Below are 25,472 nucleotides of genomic sequence, written 5' to 3' on the forward strand. Positions count from 1 at the left end.
CTCTCTCTCTCTCTCCCTCTCCCTCTCGCTCTCTCCTGAACGATATCAAAGGAGCAATCCACTGGGTAGACAAAGGATTGGTAAGTCATGTAATTACTACAACAAGGTTAACTTGAGCAAAACAGGGGAGGTCTTACAACCTTCCTTCAAACAGTGCTTTGTTAAACTGTGGGATGCAGAATGGGAACAGGCCACAGCTCAGTGGCAAAGCACCTGCTTGGCATGCAGAAGGTTCCAGGTTCAATCCGCAGCACCTTCAGGTAGGGATTGAGTGGAAACCGTCCCTGAAACCTTGGAGAGCTGCTGCCAATCAGTGTAAACAATATTGTGTTAGATGTGTTAGGATTTTTATCCATCTGTGCTGCTCCAGCAGTAGCACTATGTTTGTGTATATCATGTGAGTGTCTGAGAGTGTGTGAGACAGGAAGTCTCAGCACTGTTGGAAGTTAGTTTCACTTCTGAAAGTGTTGCTGTTTCTGTACTGGTGTTCAAAGAGCACAGATGTGCTGATGGATTCTCTGTATATAGACTGTAAAATAAAGTACAGTGGTACCTCAAGTTAAGTACTTAATTCGTTCTGGAGGACCGTTCTTAACCTGAAACTGTTCTTAACCTGAAGCACCACTTTAGCTAATGGGGCCTCCTGCTGCCGCCGAAGCATGATTTCTGTTCTCATCCTGAAATAAAGTTCTTAACCTGAGGTACTATTTCTGTGTTAGCAGAGTCTGTAACCTGAAGCGTATGTAACCCAAGGTACCACTTTAGTTTAGAGCTACTGATTGACTCTTTCTTCTGCTATGATATGCCAGAAGACGAGTGTGCTCCTCTGGGGAGGGAGGGGTCACTTATCACCAGTCTCTCTGGACTGAGGGAGATTTATAGCCAGAGGGTGACCACCAGAGAGACGCCCCGGAGTCTTGGGAAGATGCCGGCCTTCCCGGGCGTGTTTCCAACAAGATGGACCACTGGTCTGACTTGGTACAAGGCTTCCTATATCCAACTCATTACATCAGAAGGAAGGATAAAAGATAGCATACTGCTGAGGTTAACTGGAATCCTGTTTCTGAACATTGCAAAAACACATATTTTTAAAAAATATATATAAAAAATCCTGAAAATACGTCAGAGTAATTGTTAGAGAGTCAGACTAGAACCTGGAAGATTCGGGTTCAAATCCTCACTCAGCTATGAAGGTCACTGGGTGAGGCTAGACTCTGCCTCTCATCTTAACCTACCTCTCACAGGTGGGGATTAAATGAGGGTGGATGGAAGCACATACTCCACCTTGAGGTCTTTGGAGAAAACGGTGGGATCTAAATGCCATCCAACCATGTTATCAGGATATGAAAGTGTGTGTTTTAGAAATGGAATGCATTGGTTTTTGAGGTTCCGGAGGGTTTGGAGACCCTCTGGAGAAAGTTTTAAGAGGTACAACAGGTGTTGAAGAGGAGGAAGCTGACGTCCCTCTGGATTCCATGCCGTGCATCTGAATTGTGAGAAACAGAAAATAATTCTTAACGAGTAAAAAATAATGATGGGGATAATTGGGCCCGAGTGCTATGAAGAGGATAATTTTTGGTGCTTTGCTCCCAGCAGAAATGCTTCATTACGACCAAGGGAAGCGGTGGGGGAGGGCGATTCGGAGAAAAGCAGACAAGTGGAACTTCACATCTCATGGAAGCGGCTTACACGGTTTCTGGACATGTGGGATGTTATGTAAGTCAACAGAAATCCTGTTGCTTCCCTTGCTCATTTACACATCTGCCAACTTTCCCCTTTCCAGCTGACAGTCTTCTCTTTTGGAGTGAGTCTGGAAATATGGCCAAGAATGTATTTATTACTACTGCAAATTCTCACAGTGGAAACTCCCACTGAGAATGAATTGAATTCACTGTTCAGTTTTAGGAAGCCCGGCTCTAGCCAAGGCCTTGAGTTCATCTGCTTTTTTGTTGCTGTTGTTGTTCTCTTTAAATGATCATTTGATGATCCTTCCCATTCTCGCTGTAACCACTTGTAGCAATGGAGAGGGGGAATCAATGAAGAGCCCACAGCATATGCCTTGCAGGCAGGCAGGCAGGCCGGGCGTCCCACTTTGATCTCCAGCTCAGAGAGGTAGCAGGGCAGAGGAACAGTCTCCGGCCAAGAACTTGCAGAGCTTGCAATCAAAATAGACAGGACTAGCCTGCACAGACCAATTGGCCAGTCTTGCCTCCTAATGCTAGGGCAAAGCATGGGATGAACAGCTAATTTTGTCTTGTTTCTGTCTCACTCGCACTCAGCCATAGTATTTTGAGCAGACTTCCTTTTTGAGAGAATGGACAAAAAACAACAACGACCCACTTTTAAACTGCATGCATTTTGTCTGCCCCTTTTACATAAAACATCCTTTTGAAACCTTTGAAATATATGCATTTGTCTGCAAAACAGGAATTTTGCATGCATCTTTTATGCAGTACAGTATACAAACTTTTGTGTGACATTTGTGCACACCCAAAACGCATCGCAAAAATCTGGAGAAGTGTGCGTGATCTGATGGTGCACTGCTTTCCAATCCACAAGTAAGTGTGGCAGCATCAGATTAGGTGGTTGGTCCACCCCGAAAGCAGACCAAATGAATTTCCCTTCCATCTTTAGTGAAATCTGTTGGGGTAGCAAATTCAGTCCCCCAGCTGTGGTTAAGAGAGTGAAGGGTGTCACCAAGACTGTGCCCTTTCCAAAGAGCAAGCTCCCCCACCAATCTTATTTGGTCTTAAAGGATACCTTAAAATACTAATTACAGGTAGGTAGCCATGTTGGTCTGCCATGCTCAAAAAAATTTTCTTTTGAAAATTATTTTGTTAAAATACTAAGCGAGCTCCTCTTGAACCTGTGTTTCTTAATCAGCTTCAAAACCTGCCTTCAAAGCCAAAGGAAGCAGGAATGCTGAATGGAAACAGATTTTCTCTAGAGACAGTAGATTCTCCTTTCTAGAGGCAATGGTGACCATCTATCAGGGATGCTGCAAGTCAGCAGTCTGGAACCTCTGAGGCCACTTCAGCCAAGCCATGCCCATCAAACATGATGCCAGGTGTGGGGAAAGTAAAGGCACAGCTAGGCCACAAGTCGGTTTGCTGGCACTCTGATCAGTTTATTGGTGAACCCTCCAAACTCCATGCAATGCCCCAAAGTTGGTTTGTGGTGGTGGTTTCCCAACCAGCTGGTCATTTGCAGCTTGCAAAGCACAGAGGAGCCATGCCTTTACTCACAAAGTTCAGTTTCAAATTGTGTGGGACCCAAAAATGGGTCATCTGGTATTATTGTGATGACAGATGATTGACACGTGAGTGGCCTGCAGCTGGTGGGGCGGGGTAGGAGAAATAAGATCAAATTCCCTACCTCTGCTACATTTGCATTTCTGCATTAAGTAGCGGGTCATACTAGATGATTCCCAAGAACTCTTTCAACTAACCCAGAACCAGAATTCCATTTTCTAACTCTCTCACAGTGTCTGACCATTTCCTAGCTTCATTCTGAAGGAACGTAGTCTCAGTACACCTGTCCTTTGCTCTGTCTCTCTCTCACATTCTTCAGTTTCTACCTTCTTTTTCCCAAAGCTCATATTTACTAATAATATAATAATTTATTATTTATACCCCACCCATCTGGCTGGGTTTCCCCAGCCACACTGGGCGGCTCCCAACAGAACATTAAAAACACAGTACAGCATTAAACATTAAAAACTTCCCTAAACAGGGCTGCCTTCAGATGTCTTCTAAAAGTAGGAGGGTGTTCCACAGAGTGCGTGCCGCTACCGAAAAGGCCCTCTGCCTGGTTCCCTGTAACCTCACATCTCACAGTGTGGAAACTGCCAGAAGGCCCTCGGAGCTGGACCTCAGTGTCCAGGTTGAACGATGGGGGTGGAGACGCTCCTTCAGGTATACTGGACCAAGGCCATTTAGGGCTTTAAAGGTCAGTGCCAACACTTTGAATTGTGCTAGGAAATGTACTGGGAGCCAATGTAGGTCTTTCAGGACCAGTGTATGGTCTCGGCCGCTCCACGTCATCAGTCTAGATTCCACATTCTGGATTAATTGCAGTTTCTGGGTCACCCTCAAAGGTAGCCCCATGTAGAGCGCATTGCAGTAGTCCAAGCGGGAGAAAACTAGAGCATGCACCACTCTGGCAAGACAGTCTGCGGGCAGGTGGGTCTCAGCCTGCGTACCAGATGGAGCTGATAAACAGCTGCCCTGGATACAGAATTGACCTGTGTCTCCTTGGACAGCTGTGAGTCCAAAATGACTCCTTCAGGGGCACAGTTACCCCATTCAGGACCAGGGAGTCCTCCACACCCGCCCACCACCTGTTCCCCAAAAACAGGACTTCTGTCTTGTTAGGATTCACCCTCAATCTGTTAGCCGCCATCCATCCTCCAGCTGCCTCTAGACACTCACACAGGACCTTCACCGCCTTCCATTTGTTTTGAGGTGGACCACTTTCACAAGCAATTGTGTTCAGGAGACTCTATGCCATTCCCCCCACAAAGCGACTGCCAAAAGCCCTGGTCTCTTCAAGCCTAGACAGAATCGGATGATGGCAGCCATTGCAAATTGTGGCTTGTACATGCCGATTGTGTGTGTGTGAGAGAGAGATAATGATTTAACACCTTCAACAAAAGAAGTTTTAAAATAGCGTTTACTATTACTCTGCCACCTTCATTGTCTCTCTTTTTGTTTTCTTACACGTCTTGTTCTTTGCATTGGGCTATTCCTGTCTGTTCAGGGAAGCAGAATCTTGTAAATGTAATGCAGTTGTTTGGGGCATTTATTTTCTTCCACAAACAGCGTTCTCTATTTATAGCATTACCTACACGAAGAAGGAAGAGCAGAGAAAGGGACAGAGGATGTGCAAAGGCAGATATGGCAAAGATGAGGATGCACAGAGAGATCCATGGTGTTCTTCAATGCTGCTTTAGCTGGATTTCCCTGGGATTTAAGGTAGCCAGGTCACAACCCAGAAAGTCCCCCTGTACCTTTAAATTCACCGCAAAGCAGACTTTCCATCTATTTGCCTCACTTTCCTGGAGTCTTGCTTACCACCAAAGACAGCAGGGCTGCCATTTTAGCTTTCAGTGCTGGTGATGAAATAGGAAGCTGAATCAGACAAATGGTCCATCGAGCTCAGTATGGCAGCAGCTCTCCAGGGTTTCAGAGAGCAGACATTCCCATCTCTACTTGGAGATGCCAGGCTTACCACATGGTTAAGCTGCACGCAGCAGCTGATGACCAATGGCGTAGGCTGGTTGGGACTTATTTGGACATTCTTTTCAGCTCGCCAGTATTTTTTTTTAAGCTGTTCATTTTAAGAATGTTGCTGTGGCTGCTCTTCAAAACTACGTAATACCGTCAAAATATAGCTGCTCCCGAGGAAGGCTGAGGACTCCCCTTTATTGGAGCTTTTAAAGCAGCAGTTGGATGGCCATCTGTCGGGGACTTTTTAGCTGAGATTTCTGCATTGCAGGAGGTTGTACTAGATTGGGGTCCCTTCCAATTCTACAATTCTCCAAAATGATGCTCTTGTGTGGGAGGAGGATTGACTCAATACCAGGGGAAAGTTGTGGCTGCCCCATTCCCCCATCCAGCTCCCCGTTTGAGGGAATTTGGGACTACAGAATTTCCAGAGCTCCTCCATTTGTCTCACGGTGGAAGGAAAACACACCAGAGAAAAGCAGTGGCATTTATTCCGCCATTCCTTTTCAACAAGGCATGCTTGTTTTCCCCACTTCCTAAAACACGGGCAGACATGCACACCTCTGCATCCAGGATCCTGGTAAACTTCTGCTCAGATGAGAGAATCTTGGAAGGTGCTCCTATTCACCCCCCTGAGGCACTGTGAGCTGCACCCACTGAAATCCCTACCCATTTTGCAAGCACATAGCCTTAATGTGGAAATCTCACATGACTTTATAGAACAAAACAATCCCAGTCAAAGCAAGGAATCCTTCATAGGAAACTACCCAGCACCTGCTTACCAACTTCTCACGAAGCAAAGTCCACCACCTTCTGAAGCAATCATATAGATATTGCGTTTTTGCTCATAAAGAGTTGATGCCTTGAAGAAAACGTTCCAACTAACATTTGCAAAAAAGCCTGAAACATTTCTGTTAGGGATTGTAGGAAAAGACTTGCCAAGGAAATTGAAGAATATCTCCGTGTATGCGACAATGGTGGCAAGAGTCTTAATAGCACAAGGATGGAAGAACGAAGAAATCCTGACCAAAGAACTGTGGCAAGAGAAAATGATGGACTATGTGGAACTGGCAAAACTGACACACAAACTGCATGATAAGGACAACTGTGACTTTAAAGAAGAATGGGAACCTTTTACAAAGTATTTAAAGGGCTCATTGGCAGGTTTTGAATAAACATACACAAATTTATTATCAGTAACATATAGAAAAATTAAGGATCTTTACAATTTTATAGTATGCAGAGATTAACGTGTGCTGAAAAACCAGAGAGAGGAGCTGAGGGAAGTCTGGGGGTGGGAGGGTGGGGATCTGGTTTGGGGAGGGGGAGGGAAAATAGGGGGGAATGAGGATGATATGTTTTTGATAAATTGTTATGTTGAAATTCTTTCTCTCTCTCTCTCTCTCTATATATATATATAGAGAGAGAGAGAGAGAGAGTTGACGCCATCTTTGATTACTAACTGGCAGGCTCCTGCGACGTTGGGTTTATTTGTATGCATTGGGGGAAATCCTATTTTGTGGCCACAGGGTGCCCTCCTTCTCCCAGAGTAAGTTCCTCTGAAAGCCTACATTGCTGGTAACATGGCATAATTATTTACTTTAAATTTCATAGAATTGTAGAGTTGGAAGGGACCCCAAGGGTCATCTAGCCCAACCCCCTGCAATGCAGCGGTTCGATGGCCAAGTTTAGATTTAGTTAGGCTACATTTATTTATTTTTAAAATAAATCTCCTGATTTTCCTCCACACTGCTACATCAGTGGTGGCTCAATGTACGCCAGACTATATCCTTCCCATCCATGTTGCTTTCTTCCTGTGTGTTTGCAAAGAGATGAAAAACTGCAGGAACTCACAGGAAAAGGCCGTGACCCACCCATCCCATCCCCCCTCCCGCCAGCCTGCGTATTCTGCTATTTCGGGCATCAACCTAATTACCAGGAGCTGTAAATTAACCAAACCGCTATCCCGCTCCAATTATAAAAGTGTCCTTCCTTGGGCCATTTGTCTTATTTGACCTTCAAAACACAATTGTACCTCAATACTTCGGTTCTAGCTGGAAAGCTTTGCAAGTGATGTGCGCGACAGCCAATTAAAAATCCATGTGCGTGCGGGAGTGTGTGCGGTGCTTTTGAAAGCTATTGTTGTAAATTCTGTGGAATGGTTATTGGAGTGGTTGCCGATACAAACAAAGGCCTGCTCAAACTACCTAGTGGAGGGTGTTGCCATGAACACAAAACATTCCTGAAGCTGACACCTGACCAAACCGGGGAGACAACCTTGGCCTACATTTTGTATATCACTCAGTTAATTGCCAGGGTTTGGCTTGGCTTCCCGTCTTTCGTTTTCTTTACAAGTTACTTGGAAGTTTTGCCAGAATTATTTGAATGAAGTATACATGGAGGAACGCAGGAAACTGCATTATGCAGATTCAGACAAATTGTTCCATCTTGTTCAGTATTTTCTGCACCGCAGGGGGAGAAACTTGAGCTCATGGTTAGCTCAGTCGGTACAGTTAGAGGTCAGGGCCATAGGTCTGAGCCCCACATTGGGTGAAAGATTCCTGCATTGCAGGGGTTTGGACTAGATGGCTATGGGGTACCGTCCAAAACTCTGATTCCATGGGCCTCCATGTCACGGTCCGGTCTATGGGCGATCAAAGTCCCGGCTGAGAACGTCGGGACCGGGGACAAGATGGCGGTGTGGGAGCAGGAACGGGAGTCCAGAAGACAGGGGTCCGAGGGTCAGGAAGCAGGGAGTCACAAAGTCAAGGGTCCGAGGGTCAAGAAGCAAGGAGTCACAAAGTCAAGGGTCCGTGGGTCGGGAAGCAAGGAGTCAAGGAGCCAAGGTCCGAGGATCAGGAAGCAAGGAGCCAAACGCAGCAAGGCAGGAAATGTGTTGCTGTGGCAAAGAGCCGAAGGGAAATGTTGACCTTATATCCCTTCCTGGCTCTTGCCACCAGGTGCAGTGAGTTACCAAGTGGCCTCACCTGTGTGGCTGCACCTTGCCTCTCCAGAACAAACTTAGGAAGGCCCCAGCCTTGCGAAGCCCTACTGGTCACAGGGCCTGGCTCCTGCATGCTCTCCTGACACTCCAAGAGTTCTAGATTGGCCTGTGAGGCTGTTTGTTTCCCCTACGCTCAGCTCACTTGCCCCATACGTCAGGTCACAGAAAGCTAGCTGTGGGTACCATTTGCTCCCCATTCCTCTGAAAGTGGGGCTTGCATTCAGTGCCTTCCCCATTTGTCCAAGACCGGTTACACCTGGAAGTTTTTGACAGCAACTGGCCCCTGCCACAAGAGAGGGTTTCTTTCTGTGCTGAATTCAGTGCCGAAGCCAGCCCTGCTTTCCACAAGGAAAGCCGCACAGGAGTTGTTCTTTCGCAGCCACAGTCTGGAATCTTTTGCGGCCCCAGCTTTAATTAAAGTCGGAGTTGGAAAGGAAGAATTCAGAGCGCATGTCAAGAAGAAGAAGAAGAAGAAGAAGAAGAAGAAGAAGAAGAAGAAGAAGAAGAAGAGGGGGAGGAGGAGGAGGAGGAAGAAGAGTTTGGATTTGATATCCCGCTTTATCACTGCCCAAAGGAGTCTCAAAGCGGCTAACATTCTCCTTTCCCTTCCTCCCCCACAACAAACACTCTGTGAGGTGAGTGAGGCTGAGAGACTTCAGAGAAGTGTGACTGGCCCAAGATCACCCAGCAGCTGCATGTGGAGGAGCGGGGAATCGAACCTGGTTCACCAGATTATGAGTCTACCGCTCTTAACCACTACACCACACTGGCTCACTGCCACATTGACTTTGTCAATGCATTGTCACCTAATGCCATCTATTCTGAGGTGAATGAAAGGCAGGCAGCACCACCCACTTGTCAGGGACGGCTCATGAAGGGTTGGCAAGACTTGGACCTGGGAGACCAGGGTTCGAATCCCCACTCAGTCATGAAGCTTGCTGGGTGCCCTTGGGCCAGTCACTATCTCTGCCTAACCTACCTCACAGGGTTGTTGTGAGGACTTCAGACAAGGGACATTCTCCTCCCTATTTGGAAGTAACATGGATTGAACTTGAGACCGACTGCATGCAAGTCAGATGCTCTGCCACTGAGGCATGCGGTTCCCCAAATTGCGAGTAAAAATCAGTAGCCACATTTCCACTGACTGAGCGTAGTTCCGTAGTTCCGTAGTTTAGTCATGTACACGCACCAAATGTAGAGCTCAGCACCATCATCCTAAGGTACAGTGGTATCGCGGGTTACGGACGCTTCAGGTTAAAGATGCTTCAGATTGCAGTCTCCGCTAACCCAGAAATAGTACCTTGGGTTAAGAACTATGCTTCAGGATGAGAACCGAAATTGCGCAGCGTCAGCGGGAGGCCCCATTAGCTAAAGTGGTACCTCAGGTTAAGAACAGTTTCAGGTTAAGAACAAACCTCCAGAACAAATTAAGTTCTTAACCCGAGGTATCACTGTAGTTCAGCTTTTACTTCTATTGAAACTTCCCAAACCTAAATGTGAACCAAAAGGCAGCTATCCTTAAATTTTTCACACTTTTACGAAATGGCAGTGTCGTTACTGAACAAACAAAAACCCAACTGTGTGCAAAAAAAGGAAATGTTGGGGGAAATTGTCACAAAGATATATACACCAGGGATAATAATGTACAAATATGCATTCTATTAGTGGAAATTGCTTGCAAAACTGCATATATTAGGAGAAATGCACACAAAAATGTCGATGCAGACATTTTCACGGGGAATCCAAAGCTGAAACTGGAATTGACAAATATTTCCACCCACAAGGCAATGAGGCGTGTTGCACCATGAAGTTGCTTTGTGGTGTGGTTCCTCCTTAGCTCCCACCTACAAAGGCTCTGTGGAGCCAAGATACCTAAAGGGCATGAGAAAAACGAAAGATACTTCCAAGGATGAACGCAGCAGCAGCAGCAGCAACAGCTGGTACTGCCATCACAACTATCTCTGTACCACAATTTTAATGCAAGCTTATGATTAGATAAAACGGCCATGTACTGTCGGGCATGGAAAACTGGTAGATCTCCCAATGTTTTCACTATTTTGCATTTTATTTTTAAATTTGTATCCCGCCCTTCCTCCTAAAGGAGCCCAGGGCAACAACCAACAGCAATGTCTTAGGAATAATTCCAGTACAGATGGGAGACTGGGAAAGATCTCCGCTTAAAAGGCTTGCTGAAAGAGGAAGGACTTCAGCTGGCACCAAAAAAAGAGAGACAGCAGAGATAGAACCTGTCTAATGTTCAAGAGGAGGGAATTCCAAGGGGCAGGTGCCACAACACTAAAGGCCCCTTTCCAACACTGTGCAGAACAGATCTCCTGATAAGATGGCATCTGCAAGAGGCAATGGGGGTTCTACTTAGCTTTCATAGTCCATTGTTGGACATGTTTCCCCGCCCCATCAGACCTGCCTTGGTAGTGGAATGCAGAGTGGAACCTCTGCAGCTGATGGCCAAGTTCATGTGGGAGGAGGCGGTCCTTTGAATATCCTAGTCCCAAACCCTTTGAGCCTTTGTAGATGGTACCCTATTGGCCCGAATATAAGCCGCACCCGAATATAAGCCGCACCTTTAAAATTGGAGGGGGGGAGGAAAAAATACCCGAATACAGTGGACGCTCGGGTTTGCGAACGTGATCCATGTGGGATGCATGTTCGCAACCCGCAGTGTTTGCAACCCACAGTGGTGCATCTGCACACGCGTGGGTTGCTATTTGGCGCTTCTGCGCATGCGCAAAGTGCGATTTAGCACTTCTGCCCATGCACAACCGCCAAAACCCAGAAGTAATCTGTTCTGGTACTTCCGGGTTTCGGCAGGTCCTGGGCAGGGGGGAGCCATGCTGTGTTGCCGGTGGCCTTTCATCTACCTTGCTCTCCCCCTCCCAGCCTTGGGAGAGAGGATGGGGGACTACGCGTGGGGCGTGGAGGGGGCACCGCTTTGCCGTGCTCCTGGTACTGTTTGCCCCGTGCTCCTGGCTGCATACCATAAGGTCGCGAATATAAAGTCGCACTTTAACTTTTCACTGTCGGAATTGGGGGGGGGGGGCGGGGAGTGCGGCTTATATTCAGGCCAATACGGTAATAATCAGCATCTTGAATTGCATCTAGAGAAATGAACCAGAAGCCAGTGCAATTGTACCCAGAAATGAATCACAAGCCAGATTGGTGTGATACTGGAAGAAAAACATATACCAGAAAGTCTTCCGGCCGGCCACAGCATTTTGCACTAGCTGTACATTTTTAGGGTTTTTTTATCCAAGACATTCTTCCCATCTTCCCCAGATGTTGCTGGACTCTTTCACCCCACCCCCAACAACTGTGGCCAATGGTCAGGGTCATTGGGAATTGTAATCCAGAAACATCTGGGGAGTCAGGTGTGGGGAAGGCTATTCTAACATGTGTATCTTGCCCTTCCTCTACATTGACATAGATCCCTCTCCCAAATGCACAGAGTTATATTTCTAAAATTATCAGATTTGGGATATGTTTTCCCAAAGCAAAAAACTCCAACTCTGTCATGGAGAAACAGTGTGAATGACAGAGAATGGAACAGGGGTTTGAGGCCGGAAGGGGAGAGGCGAGCTATGGTCCTCCAGATGTTGTGGGACTGGCTGGGTCTGATGGGATTTGGAGTCCAACATCTGGAGAGCCACAGGTTCCTCAAAACTGCTTTAATGCTTGGTCATCAAGTCTGGCAACACTCTGAAAATATCTGAGTCTTTTGGAAAAACATATATACACACATTTGTGAGAAACATCTGAAAACCACATTAGACAAGCTCTGATTGTGATGGATGGAAAAAATATAAATACCCACCAAATAAAGAAGCAATAAATTGGAAAAAAAAAATATAAAAAATGAAGGAAAAAAGGAGTCTCCATAGCAATTTTAACTACAGGAATAAATGCTCCAGACTTGATGAATTTTTAATACGGCAATGTTGACAGATATAGAATTCAAAGGATGCTCAGATAATGAAGTTGGGGGAAGTGTCATCAAGTCTCTCCTTTAGAATACCCAAATGTTTAGCTCATCCAACTGAAGATACTGTCCAGAGGGCAGTCATTCAACTATCTGTCAGGGTCCATCTCTCAATAAAGGGAAATATGAAAGGGAGAGGAAAGTAGAGCAGAAGCTTTGTTGGGGTGCAAGGATTCTTGCACACAGGCGCATCACATACCTATGACATTTTCAAAGCCTTTTTTCCTGGTAGGTCATATTAGGGGGCTCATGTGACTCACCTCCATGTGTTGAAAGGTGTGGGTGAGGTTGAAAAGCCACGCGGGGAAGCTCAGTGCCCCCACCACTGCATGCCACTGCCCCACACAAACACCCAACACCCACCTGCTCAAGCTACATCAGAACAGGGTCCCTCCTCATGTACATGACTAGAGCTCCCCTATATCAGTAGACAAGTAGAATGCCTCTTGGCATAGCTTTGGCACGCAGGAATCAAGGTAGCAAGGTGGTGATGTGGAAGGAGGCGAGCTTTGCCTGCGCAACCCTGTACACGGCTTCTTTCAATGTGTGGAGGGGATTGGGTGGAGGGAAAACACCCTTTTTAATCACACTGTTGTTATGCAAACATAGTGAAATATACTCAGAGTCGAGAGTGGATTTCATGCTCTTTATTCAGCTCAGAGTGGTGAGGAGGAATGGAAGTTTACCCAGAATATCTGCTTAATATACACTATTTACACAATGGACCCCACGTGATTGGCTAATTCTGGGATTATCCTGTAGGCCAATCAGGTTGTGGATTCACTTCCACCTGGAGCTGGATTGGGGGGCTCCTGTGGACCAATCAGACTGCCGCATTCTGAATCCTATTGTTCTAGGACCAATCAGACTGCTACATTCTGGATCCTACTGTTCTAGGACCAATCAGACTGCTGCATTTTGGATCCTATTCAGCTCAGTACATAACACATAGTGAAGGTACGTAGACAGTCTTACCTCTTATATACTGCATCAATCACCTGATCTCTGTAGGAGAAGACCCCAAAACAGGATGGCGACGCCAGCTATCTTCAGGGCGCCATGGCCTTCATCCAGAATGATGGGCATCTCAAGAACTGAGAATGGGTCCATGCCTGCAAATGACAAAAGAAGTTTCCAGTTTCAACAGTCCCCCATCTAGGAACATAGGCATCTTCCCCAAACCGAGTTAGACCATTGCTCCGTCTGTCTCAGTACTGTCTACACTGACTTGCAGTAGCGCTCCAAGGTTTTGTACAAGAGGTATTCCCCAGATATGCCAGGAATTGGACCACCCTTCTGCATTCACATCAGGTTCTCACTCAAAGAGGCCCTCTCTGCGCAGGAAGAGAGCACCTGGCAATGTCCTCAGGGAGATATAGGGCCCCTCTGGATGCTGAGGCGTTCTCCAAAGCCACTGCAATCTCTGTGTTATGTCAGAGAGAGAATATTAAGACACAATCCATTAACGGCATTCTACTCCAGTGAGATTGTGTGCTACTGGCCCCAAATGTTGAAGGGTTGCAGTTAATTGGGCACTTACATTATGGTTACCAGATTTTTTTTTCAATGAATCCGGGGACACTTTACTTATTTATTTTGAAGCTGAGTAGCAACAGGGAGTCGGTAGTGGGGATGGTGAAGCAAAAGACCCTGGGCCCAAGCACACATGCATATTGTATAAAGGTGTAAAACCCTTCTTTCGCACCCTGTGAAACATAAATGCGCAGAGTTTTTTTAAAAAACTGGGCAATGGCGCACCGCCTGCCCATGAATCCTGAGCCTCCCCTGATCTTCTTCCCGCTTCCCCCTTTGTTTTGACAGATCAGGGGAGGCTCAGGAATCACAGGCAGGCGGCCATTGCCCAGGAGGGGCCAGCCTGATAGTGCTGTAGGCTCTGGCTGGCTTCAGGAGCTGCTCGCTGCTTGCTGCCGTGGCACAGGAAAAATGGCAGGTGCCACGGCAGTGGGCAGCTCCTGAAGCCAGCCAGAGCCAACTGCGCTACCAGGCTGGCTCCAGGCTGCTGAGGCTGCCGCTGCCACTTTCCCAGGGACAGATTTGCAAATCTGAGGACATTCCAGGGACGGAATTTGTCCAGGGACAGATTTGCAAATCCGGGGACTGTCCCCAGGAACCGGGGACGTCCGTTAACCCTAACTTACACTCATCTGTGGTGGGAGCAATGGCATCGGAACAGGGAGGCCGGGGGCGGTGCGCCCCAGGTTCCATGTCTGCGGGGGTGACAAGAAGTCACCCTGCGGGGGCTCACAACAGTGCAACCCGCCATCACACCGCCACAACCGCATGTGGAGGACCCTCCATTCGCAGCTGCAGCCACGAGCAGAGGATTCCGGCATCGTCCGTATGGTGCTGGAGCAGCGGCGCCGGCAAACAGCTATGTACAGCGCATGTGCGGCGTTGCTACGTATGACGCATGTGTCATACGTAGCGATGCCGCACATGCGCCCTACATAGCGACACCCGCCCCGGGTGTGACAACGCCTTCCTTCGCCCCTGGGTGGAAGTGTCTGCAGATAGTTGCTGCCAGGCCTGTGGTAATAGAGAAGCAATAGGACTCCTACTGTTGACCTCTAGCACCATAGTAAATGTTGGACAATTGCCATTACAGAGAAACTTACACATGAAATCTATGCCAACAAGGGACAAGCAAGACAGGATGCCTTTTATTTATCTTCCATACTGAAAAGACTGATCATGCAAGGACCCTTCCAGCCCAGTCTGGAAACAAATAATTAAGGATTCAATAATTAACGGTTCGAGTGTTTGGAGAATCATCATCAGTTAATGTTATTTATGATGCATCAAGTCCCTCCATCTGACGAATATGATAACGGTGATTGCCTTCTCCCATATTAGACCCATAATGAGAGATAATATTATGCCAGCTCAGCTGTAACACTGTTGTGGTTCCCAGGCCCTTCATGTGGCCTGGAGTTTAATTTGTTTGTTGCAGGTGGTGAGGAGGAGCTTCTCAAAGAGTAGGGCTCAGGCAAATAAGGAGGCCCAAGTATTTGCAGAGACACTGAAAAGAGGTCGTCAGGGAGGTCGAGCCCAATGCAAAAATATAATAGCTCCATCTGATAATTGCTGATGCAACTCTGTTGCAATTCAGAGACATAAAGGCTATCATAAGACTGGCTCTGGAGAAGTGGATTTATCTATTAAGTTTATATCTGACCTCCAGAATATCTCAGGGAGCTCAAGAGGGAGTATGTGGTCCCCTTTCCCTCATTTTATCTTCCCAACAATCCTGGGAGGTAGGATAGACCAAGTCAGAGGCAATGACTTTCGCATCTTCCCCAACAATTGAGGAGCTCTCCTCAGCTTTCCATCCAAGTTGCAGCAACTGCTGCCTGACCTGCTGGGTTGAAGCCACCAACTCTTCAGTATTCCCAACTTTGGACCCTTGCTGCAACCTGTCCCTGAACCATATCTCCCAGAGCAGAGCCAAAGTGCCAAATATTTCCATATTAACAGCAATTGGGGATGAAGTGCGCACATCTTTGAAAACCACATCTGTTCACAAAAGCTGGAAAATGTGCATCGACCAGATCATTGGACTTAAATGGAGGCCATTGCTCAAATTAATACTGGCAGTTTCCCATGCTTCATGCTGCATTAACCAGATTCACAAGTTTTCACCTTTTAAAAAGCGCACAGATTAGCATGATTTGTATAAGCAACCTTCAGCACAGGGCACTTCTGTGAGGAACTGCCTAACTCAGCGATATCAGGTCAAAACAAAGACAGTTCACCTTGCGATGCATTTTCAAAATCGAAAACACAAAATTCAAAACCGCAAAGTTCCATCTTCTAACCAACATTGAAGAAAAAAACTCCCCCATTATATAAAATTTCCCCATACCAAAATAACAGAAGCAGCAACCACAGAAAGCAACATTAAAACCATCACATGTGAAGAGGATGCTCTTTCTAAATCTATAAAACAGCACTGCTGCTAAATTAATAAAACTATTAAATACCTATGAAAATTAATGAAAAGCCTAGGGGAGGAGGAAAAAGAATTTTACCCAACTGTTGTATACACAACAGAGGAACTTTGCTTTCACTATAGGCAAAATGTCAACAAGAAAGCATATTTTGGGAGGCCCTCCCCAAAACAAGAACCACCAGGGTCACTTATCACTTGCCGTGAGTTTATTTGCAGCACTGAGACACATGCTAGCTGGCGTTTCTGGAGTTAAAAATATTTGCTATATCTAAAAAGAATATCCATCACCCAGTTACTGAGCACTAAAATTTATGCTGCGGCTGCTATTAGCTTTGCATATACTTTACAACCAGATAAAATCACATTGGTTTTTTTCCCCTTCCCTTGCTCGCTAGTTCAGCAAATCTTTATAAAATATGCCATGCCCAAGAATAATATGGCTATCCAGCTTCTTCCGTTAATCTTTCACTAATTTCCATTCTTTCAATATATCTCAAAATAGCTTCCTTGATTTGTTATTCATAGTAGCAGCTATTTGTTCATTTTCTTACAATCCTCCCAGGATACCCGGCCCGTTTCTCTCAATGCCATGACCGCACTGTAGATATTCCACCGCTAAGCAGGATTTCATTATTATAGGAGGATTTGAGGGGCAACGTGACATGAAGGTGAAGTTTGTACCACTTTAACTGTACGCAGCAGTTTCATCTTGGCTCTGCAGTCTTCTAGTGCAGTCCTAGACGTACCTACTCTATGGTTCTCTGACCACAGGTTTCCCATTCCTCATCTAGCCAAAAGGGGACTGGCAGAAGCAGCAAGTGAGAAGAGTGCTGTGGTGCTCAGGTCCTGTTTGCAGGCTTCCCGTTCTTGGACTTCCATGAGCAGAGTCATTTTGGACTCACAGCTGCCCATGGAGGCACAGGTCAATTCTGTGTCCAAGGCAGCTGTCTACCAGTTCCACTTGGTACGCAGGCTGAGACCCTACCTGCTCCCGGACTGTCTCACCAGAGTGGTGGATGCTCTTGTTATCTCTTGCTTGGACTACTGCAATGCGCTCTACATGGGGCTACCTTTGAAGGTGACTCAGAAACTGCAATTAATCCAGAGTGTGGAAGCTAGACTGGTGACTGGGAGCGGCCGAGACCATATAACGCCAGTCCTGAAAAACCTACATTGGCTCCCAGTACATTTCTGAGCACAATTCAAACTGTTGGCGCTGACCTTTAAAGCCCTAAACGGCCTCGGTCCAGTATACCTGAAGGAGCATCTCCACCCCCATCGTTCAACACAGACACTGCAGTCCAGCTCCAAGGGCCTTCTGGCGGTTCCCTCGCTGAGAGAAGTGAGGTTACAGGGTACCAGGCAGAGGACCTTCTCGGTAGTGGCGCCCACCCTGTGGGACGCCCTCCCATCAGATGTCAAGGAAATAAACAACAACCTGACTTTTAGAAGGCATCTGAAGGCAGCCCTGTTTAGGAAAGTTTTTAATGGTTGATCTTTTTATGTTCTGTTGGGAACCGCCCAGAGTGGCTGGGGAAACCCAGCCAGATGGGCGGGCTATAAATAATGAATTATAATTATAATTACCCAGCCCTCTTTTTCATTTGCAGACACAGCCATGACCACGGGGATGTTCAGTTCACAGCTTTTATTAGGGGATTAAGTGTTATATAGCACACGCCACCAGCCACCCATCAAAATGCGAGAGATGCATCTCCCTGAGCCTTAAAGCAACCTCCCTGGATTAACGTTTCAGGCAGCTGCCCCTACCCAGGAGTCAGCTGGCGGGTCCACTCACAAGCACTTTGGTATCCCATAAATATAGCCCAGCAGTTCCTTGGCTGGAAGCTTTAACTTAGCCTTTCCTGGTGCTAGCATACCGTAAGATAGAACATCCTGCTCTTCCCTTCCAGGACTGTCCCAAGTCCAGGAGGGTTGAAGGAGAGGAATCTAGCCAACAAGGATTTGTGGCAATGCTTACCCACCTTCTGGGACTTGTGGGGGAGAGTCTTCCTTCAGCCTCCTTCTTAGCAAGTTCCCATCTGGGGGGCAGCTAGGTATCCTCTGCAGCCGTACACCAGGTCCTGCCACCAGCTAGTCACTCCAGTCTTCTCCAAGTGTTTTCCCCCATTTGCCAGTTTCTCCCTGCTTGCCAGACACAGACACACCTCTTCTGAATTATAAGGAGTCCTGAAGCTCAATGGTCTACAGCTGGGTCTCGTTCCAGCCAGGTCTTGTTCCAGCTGTTTCTTATCAAGGAGTGTCACAGGAAGCGAAGTTAGAGTCTGCCTCCAAGTCAGGTTATTCTGCTCTGCTTGGTTTTTAGCTGTCCTCCATTTATTCACGATGGTCTATTGTTTTGCTGCAGGATCATTTTTATCAGCCATGTTCTTTCATGGCCAACCTTCTGGGGGCCAGTGATTACAGAATCATAGAATTGTAGAGTTGGAAGGATCATCTACATAGCTGTCAACGTTTCCCTTTTTTAAAGGGGAATTCCCTTATTCCGAATAGGATTCCTCACAAGAAAAGGGAAAAGTTGACAGCTATGGTCATCTAATCCAACCCCCTGCAACCCAGGAATCACACACACACACACACACACACACACACTTTTCCATCCTCCATCCAGGCAAGCAAAAAGCATTACTATGGTTCAGCAACAAGGCAAAAGTATTTAAGGAAGATCCAGAGAAAAGCTGGTGTCCTGGGAGAGGGCATAAGAAGAAGAGAAGGAGAGTTTGGATTTGATATCCCGCCTTTCACTCCCTTTAAGGAGTCTCAAAGCGGCTAACATTCTCCTTTCCCTTCCTTCCCCACAACAAACACTCTGTGAGGTGAGTGAGGCTGAGAGACTTCAGAGAAGTGTGACTGGCCCAAGGTCACCCAGCAGCTGCATGTGGAGGAGTGGAGACGCGAACCCGGTTCCCCAGATTATGAGACTACTGCTCTTAACCACTATACCACACTGGCTCTCAGGTGAGAGTCCCAGGGAACAGTCCCAAGGGCCTGATATCGAGATTGGGGGGCCACAATCAATCCTCAGACCCTAGACTTTGTTTTATTCTATTGTTCTGACATGAGGAGTCAAGACTTGCTTTGTATCAGCTGAGGCTCCACACCACAAACACATCAATTGCAACCTAATATTCTCAGAATAAAGCTGTACAGAAACATTGATTTCTTATATTTCATCCCACGGGAGATCAATTTGATATGTGAAATCGATTTAAATTAACTTGTACTTTTCCTGCAGATTAATCAAGGTGGTTTTTTTAAAAAAAAAACACGTTCAGTAAATGGGTGGTATTAATGCTAGTCCTACTCAGAGTAGACCCACTGAACTTAATGAACATGACTAACTTAGGTTTGTTAACTTTAAGTAGGACTTAGCCGAATGCAACCCAAAGTCTTTAAACATTGCCAACATTCTGGCATTATTCTCTTGGAGCTCAACTAGACAGGACAATTGGAAATCCATGACTGAAGTTCCCAGTGCTTTAAATTTTTTAAGATTTTGTTTTTTAAGATTAATAGCAGCTGAGGCTCCTAACAGGAATTTGGAATAGGGGTAACTTATACCAGGGTATGTGGGTGGTGCTGTGGGTTAAACCACAGAGCCTAGGACTTGCTGATCAAAAGGTTGGCGGTTCAAATCCCCGCAGCGGGGTGAGCTCCCGTTGCTCAGTCCCTGCTCCTGCCAACCTAGCAGTTGGAAAGCACATCAAAGTGCAAGTAGATAAATAGGTACTGCTCCAGCAGGAAGATAAACGGCGTTTCTGTGCACTGCTCTGGTTCACCAGAAGCGGCTTAGTCATGCTGGCCACATGACCCGGAAGCTATACGCCGGCTCCCTCGGCCAATAAAGCGAGATGAGCGCCGCAACCCCAAAGTCGTCCGCGACTGGACCTAATGGTCAGGGGTCCCTTTACCTTATGCCAGGGTAAGTTACACTGACTTCCTATGGTTAAGATTGCTCAGTTAGTTAAGCAAACTTTTGTATACAAAGGCCATACAAACGTGGAATCCTATAGATGTTAGTCATTATTACAGCTTAGCTTTATTTTTCCAAGCCAGATAAACAACCAGTGGCAGACTTTGGGCTTTAACATTTCAGAGGCGATGCCAAAATTCGCCCCCCCCCCGCCTCTTACCTTCCATTATTCCGTCATTGCTACAGAGCCCCCTGCAGCAACCCTCTGAGGCAGAGTTTAGCACCCAGTGCAGGTGAACTGGTTGCGCTCCCCTAAATCTGCCTCTGTATAAAAACTACAGTTTTTGCCTAAAACAAATTCCATATGATAATGGACAATTAAAATTCATGCATAACCTTTGGCTGCCATTCATTTAAATAATAATAATTTAAAAAATCAGCATTATTACAGGAAGAGAGTGCTTTGATTTTAGAGTAGATTTTATCTACATGATAGAAAATTAGTGCTTTAATAAAAGCATGGACGTCTCAATTTGGTCAGAAAAGGGGTCGTCTATTCATTCTACACTTTCATATGTGGAAGATGATGTCATTATCAAGTCCATACTCCAACACACAAAGCTATTCAGTGGGTCCATGTTGGATAACATGAGAGGGGAACAAGGGACTTTTGAGGGACCAGAAATAATTCAAGGTCACACTGTGGGGGCTTTATGTATTGCCGCTATCAGAGATATCATATAATCAATGGCATATATCAGAACTCAAATCCACAATAGGCCTTGATCTGTTGCCTGAAGGATGTCAAGGAAGGCTGCAACCTTGACCAAAGATGCCTCTATATACTAATTACCAAACTGGGTCAGGTGACCCAATTCTCCATAACCTATTAATTTTTTAAGCTTGATTGGTCTGTGCAACCAGAAGACCTGATTCATGCACTACTTTGTGACAGGGGCATTCAATGCTAGTACTCCTCAGAGGAGACCCATTGATGTTAATGATTGATTTCAACTTTTTAATGCAGTTTTTACTGCATGTTTATGTACTTTCATTGTGAACCGCTCTGGATTTATTTTTTAAAAAACCAATAGCAGTATATAAATATTTTTGTACAGTTGTACCTTGGAAGTCGAACGTAATCTGTGTAGGGAAGTCCGTTCGACTTCTAAAATGTTCGGATACCAAGGCACGGCTTCCGAAACCACGGAAAGACATTCGGGTTCCAAAAGAACATTTGCAAATCAGAATACTCATGGGTTTAAGCCGTTCGGGACCCAAAACGTTCGACTCGCAAGGCGTTTGACTTCCGAGGTATTACTGTATATAAATAAAATGGGCATATTTAAGTTAGCTTCGTTGATCTTAATGGGTCTACACTGAGTAGGACTTAGCTGAATGCAACTCACAATTCAGTTAAATTTTGCAGTCATTATTTCCTTTGAAAGCAAGAGTTGAATAGTGGACACCTAAATCAGGAAGCCAACTCTTGCCAGTAGCAGATGGCATGGTGAGAGAGGAGCCATTCACCTGGTGTTTGATTGCTTTGCATGGCATTGCTTACCAGGACGTAGAGGGGAAGAAGCAGTGAGGTCGTTGGGGTTCAAATGCACTGGCAGGAACTCTGGGTGGGTTTAGCTGGTGTGTTTGCACCACGCCAACCTTGCCCATTGCCTCTCCCCTCCTGGTAAGCAGAAGTCATGCAACCAACCAGAGACCCATAAAAATAGCCACCACACAAAAGCAACATCCCACTGTCCACCTTGCCATTGAGTAATATGCAAGCTTGACCACTGTCAGAAAGAATGAAAGTAAAGAAGTTGCTCGATTCTGCAGGTCATCTTGCAGGTCACCTTGACGCTGTGCAGTAATGGCATTGAGAGGATATCATGAAAGGAAAGTTGCACAAAAATGCCTTCCTGATCTAGTTACCAGTTTTTAGAGACTTGCCACGTAACTAAAAGAGGGACACTCCTTGCAAAAATAATCTTGGACCGTCTCCCTGCCAAATCTCATCTCTGAAAAAATGATTGCATTACCAGTTGATGCCTGCTACAAATAATATGAAGATGATCTGAATAAGAGATGGACATGTTTTAGTAAAACATTCACCTAAGTGAATTTTCCTCTCTCTATTATTCTTGGAACATTATTCTTCCACTAAATGATTGACAGGTAAGCTGTTTGCCAGTGAAGCAAATTTTGGGAGGGGCAGAGGAGGAAAGAGGGTGGGAAGTTGGTGTAGCAGCACTATTATTATTATTATTATTATTATTATTATTATTATTATTATTATCACCATCACCATCATTTATCAATTCAATATGTATCTTCCACATTTCTTTGGCGATGCACTTTCCAATCTAATATTTATTATGATCACGGATCAGCCAGAACAATGCACTTTAAAACACAACAGTAATGCATAAAGACAGAGGTGACTAACCTCAGATGTTGCTGAATGAGATGCAGCTCCCATCAATCCCAGGGAACATAACTCAGTGACCAGAGATGATGGAAGGTGTTGTTCAGCAACATGTGGAGGACCACAGGTTCCCCTATCCCTCTACTAGGATGACAGCAGCAATAAAATCCTTCAGAATCACAGAGTTGGAAGGGACCGCAAAGGTCGTCTGTTCCAACCATCTGCAATGCAGGCAGTTCTTTAGCCCAACATGGAGCATGAAGAACCCACATCCCTGAGATTAACAGCCTCATGCTCTGCCAATTAAGCTATCCCGGAGATTTCTTTCCGGTTTACATCATCTTCCTGGGCGTTGTGGGTAGGGCTTTGAACAGTCGAGAATGATTGAGGTGAGCATCAGGAGCAAGAGAAAAACATTAGTGTGGCCATTTGGTGGGATTACAGTGGTACCTCAGGTTACATACACTTCAGGTTACAGACTCCACTAACCCAGAAATAGTGCTTCAGGTTAAGAACTTTGCTTCAGGGTGAGAACAGAAATCGTGCTTTGGCGGTGCAGCAGCAGCAGCAGGAAGCCCCATTAGTTAAAGTGGTGCTTCAGGTTAAGAACAGTTTCAGGTTAACAACGGACCTTCAGAACGAATTAAGTACTTAACCCAAGGTACCACTGCATAAGAAATAATTTCAACTGGTACACACCTGACTCCCACAGATGGTGTGCCTTTGCTCAAGGAAGGAGGTTTGTGAGAGCACTTTCAAGAAGTTGTCCTAGAAATGGTTGTCCAAAACAGTAATAAAGGCACAGCAGTAGCTGATGACTCACCGAGTGATGAGAAGAGACATGCAAATATTGGATCCCTTGAAAAGTGGGTGGAAAAGTAAACGGCTGGGGGGAAACCAGAGCACTAAAGAGCAATCACGGCTTTGTGGACCTGCATTCCTCCTAAACGCTACAGCAACACCCTCTGGCAAAAGCAAATATTTTAAGAGGGGAAGTGCTAGCAGGAAAGCTGCTTATTGCTTCAAGATACATATGAAGTGGTGGAGGTCATGGCCAACATCTGTTTAAACTTGGCTTTTCCATCACTTTGCATCTTTGAAGCCTGGGCTGGCTCTACAGCAGTGCCAGCCAATGGGGTGCCCTCCAGATGCTGTTGAACTACAACTCCCATCAGCCCCAGCCAGCATGGCCAATGGTCAGGGATGATAAGAGTTGCAGTCCAGCAATGTCTGGAGGGTTACGATGTGGTTACATTGGCTAATCCTGCTGCAGAGAGTGCAAGGCCAGGCATTGGGGGGAGGGGTCCCTCACTTCTGGCAAAGAGACCATGCCCCCCCCCAAGCAATGCTGTCCCCAACTGCATGGAGATGGAAATGCGCAGGAGTGTCTCTTTTTTCCAGCTGACATGTTTAACTGCGTAAGACATTCAACCTCACATTTATAGAAACAGAACCGGCTGAAGAGAAATGCATCTTGGGATACTGCCGGGGAGACAGGGGCATCAGACAGGCCCCCAGCTGGCTCCAGCCACCGGCCGGCAGCCGGGCGATCACCGGTCTCCCTTGGAACAGCATCAAACAGCGACACGAGCCTCAGATACGTTTAGAGACTCGGCACGCTCTATCAACAGAGTGAATAAATCTTCTCACAACGGAAGAGGTGTGGACAGAGCCATGTGTAAGCATTATCTACAGCATTTTATTTAGCATAGTTCAGGAACAAAGGAAAACATGTCTGCTTCCCTTCGTCTCCAGCAAAACAGCTAAAAGCAAAAGCAATATACAAACGGAAGTTCCCAGCAAGTGCTGGAAGTGAACAGGCATGTGACACACAATAGTCATGCCTGTTCCCTTTTAAGGTGGAACAGAACTATATCCCAACAGTGATATGGGGAGCTGAGAGGGAAAGGGGAGGGGATACTGTGAAATCAGGTGGAAGAGACTTTCTCCAAAACAGAAGGTGTCACCTCCACCTCCCTCCTTCCATGTTCTGCCCCACCTCACACCAAAGCCCACCCCATTCAGAGGGTCCCACCATAGGAGCCAACTCCTAGGGGCTGAGGTCCCTTCAGCCGCCCCAATAAAATATTTGAGGGGGCCCAGAGTCCCCCAAAGTTGATGGGCACTGCCATTCAAATGGTGTGCATGTCCTATGTCTTGTCATTGATTATTGGGGAGGGGGGGGGTTATTCAAGTTGGCATCTCTGAGTCCCACATTCCTTGAAGGAGTCTTTTCAGGGAACTGCAGGGCAGTGAAGGGAGCAGAGAAATCAGCTTCCCCCTAACCCTGTTTTCTGCACATTCAAACCATCATGTCTTATTACTACGATGTCCTGGAATGTTCATCTTGCCTTGTCCCACTGAGAGGAGCTCCTTGATTCAGATACTCTGCCAATTGTTTCCCTTAAATAGACTCTCCCGTTTTTCACAGCCTTCACACGTTTGACTTGGCAACAACAAAATGGGCTGTTTTCTTCTCCTTCTCCTTCTTTTTCTTCTTCTTCTTTTCCCTAGCTCAAAAGTGAAAAAAACAAGCACCTGAATAACTTGTCCCAACAGCTGTTTGGGGCTGTTTACCTTTCCACAATGCAATTTTGAATAATTACTGTAATCCCTCTGAATTCTTCATATTGTCTCATCTCGCCGCAGACAGACAATTTTAATTCAGCTAAAGAGTGCAGGGGGCTTAATACAGAGAGGACACACAGATGATTTTATGTATAAAAAAAAATTAACAGAAAAGAAAAAGGGGAAACCATCCAAGGTGGACGCTGAGCTCTAGTTAAAAATCAAGTGTATATTGTCTGAAGACAGCTATTCAGCAGCCACCATCTTCAACTCTGATCGACAAAAGATTGCATCTGGCTGTCTCAAATATAACCTGTGCCCTCTGCACAAAATACAGTAGACACATTGTGTA

General features: G+C 46.1%; 1 protein-coding gene and 1 long non-coding RNA gene across 2 annotated transcripts in view; one reads left to right on the top strand and one right to left on the bottom strand.

The window, feature by feature from the left end:
- The window catches only part of ARHGAP24 (Rho GTPase activating protein 24), a 353,954-nt gene extending 340,739 nt beyond the window's left edge, over nt 1-13,215 (bottom strand). The window contains exon 1 of the mRNA XM_053404168.1: nt 13,199-13,215. Within this exon, the coding sequence (XP_053260143.1) occupies nt 13,199-13,214 (16 nt within the window). The 5' untranslated portion in view covers nt 13,215. The remainder of the gene's footprint in view (nt 1-13,198) is intronic.
- The window catches only part of LOC128421413 (uncharacterized), a 68,066-nt gene continuing 50,537 nt past the window's right edge, over nt 7,944-25,472 (top strand). Inside the window, exon 1 of the long non-coding RNA XR_008332307.1 lies at nt 7,944-8,071. This is a non-coding gene — a long non-coding RNA (uncharacterized LOC128421413). The remainder of the gene's footprint in view (nt 8,072-25,472) is intronic.

This window comes from Podarcis raffonei, chromosome 9 (genome assembly GCF_027172205.1).
Source record: "Podarcis raffonei isolate rPodRaf1 chromosome 9, rPodRaf1.pri, whole genome shotgun sequence".
Lineage (NCBI taxonomy): Eukaryota > Metazoa > Chordata > Lepidosauria > Squamata > Lacertidae > Podarcis > Podarcis raffonei.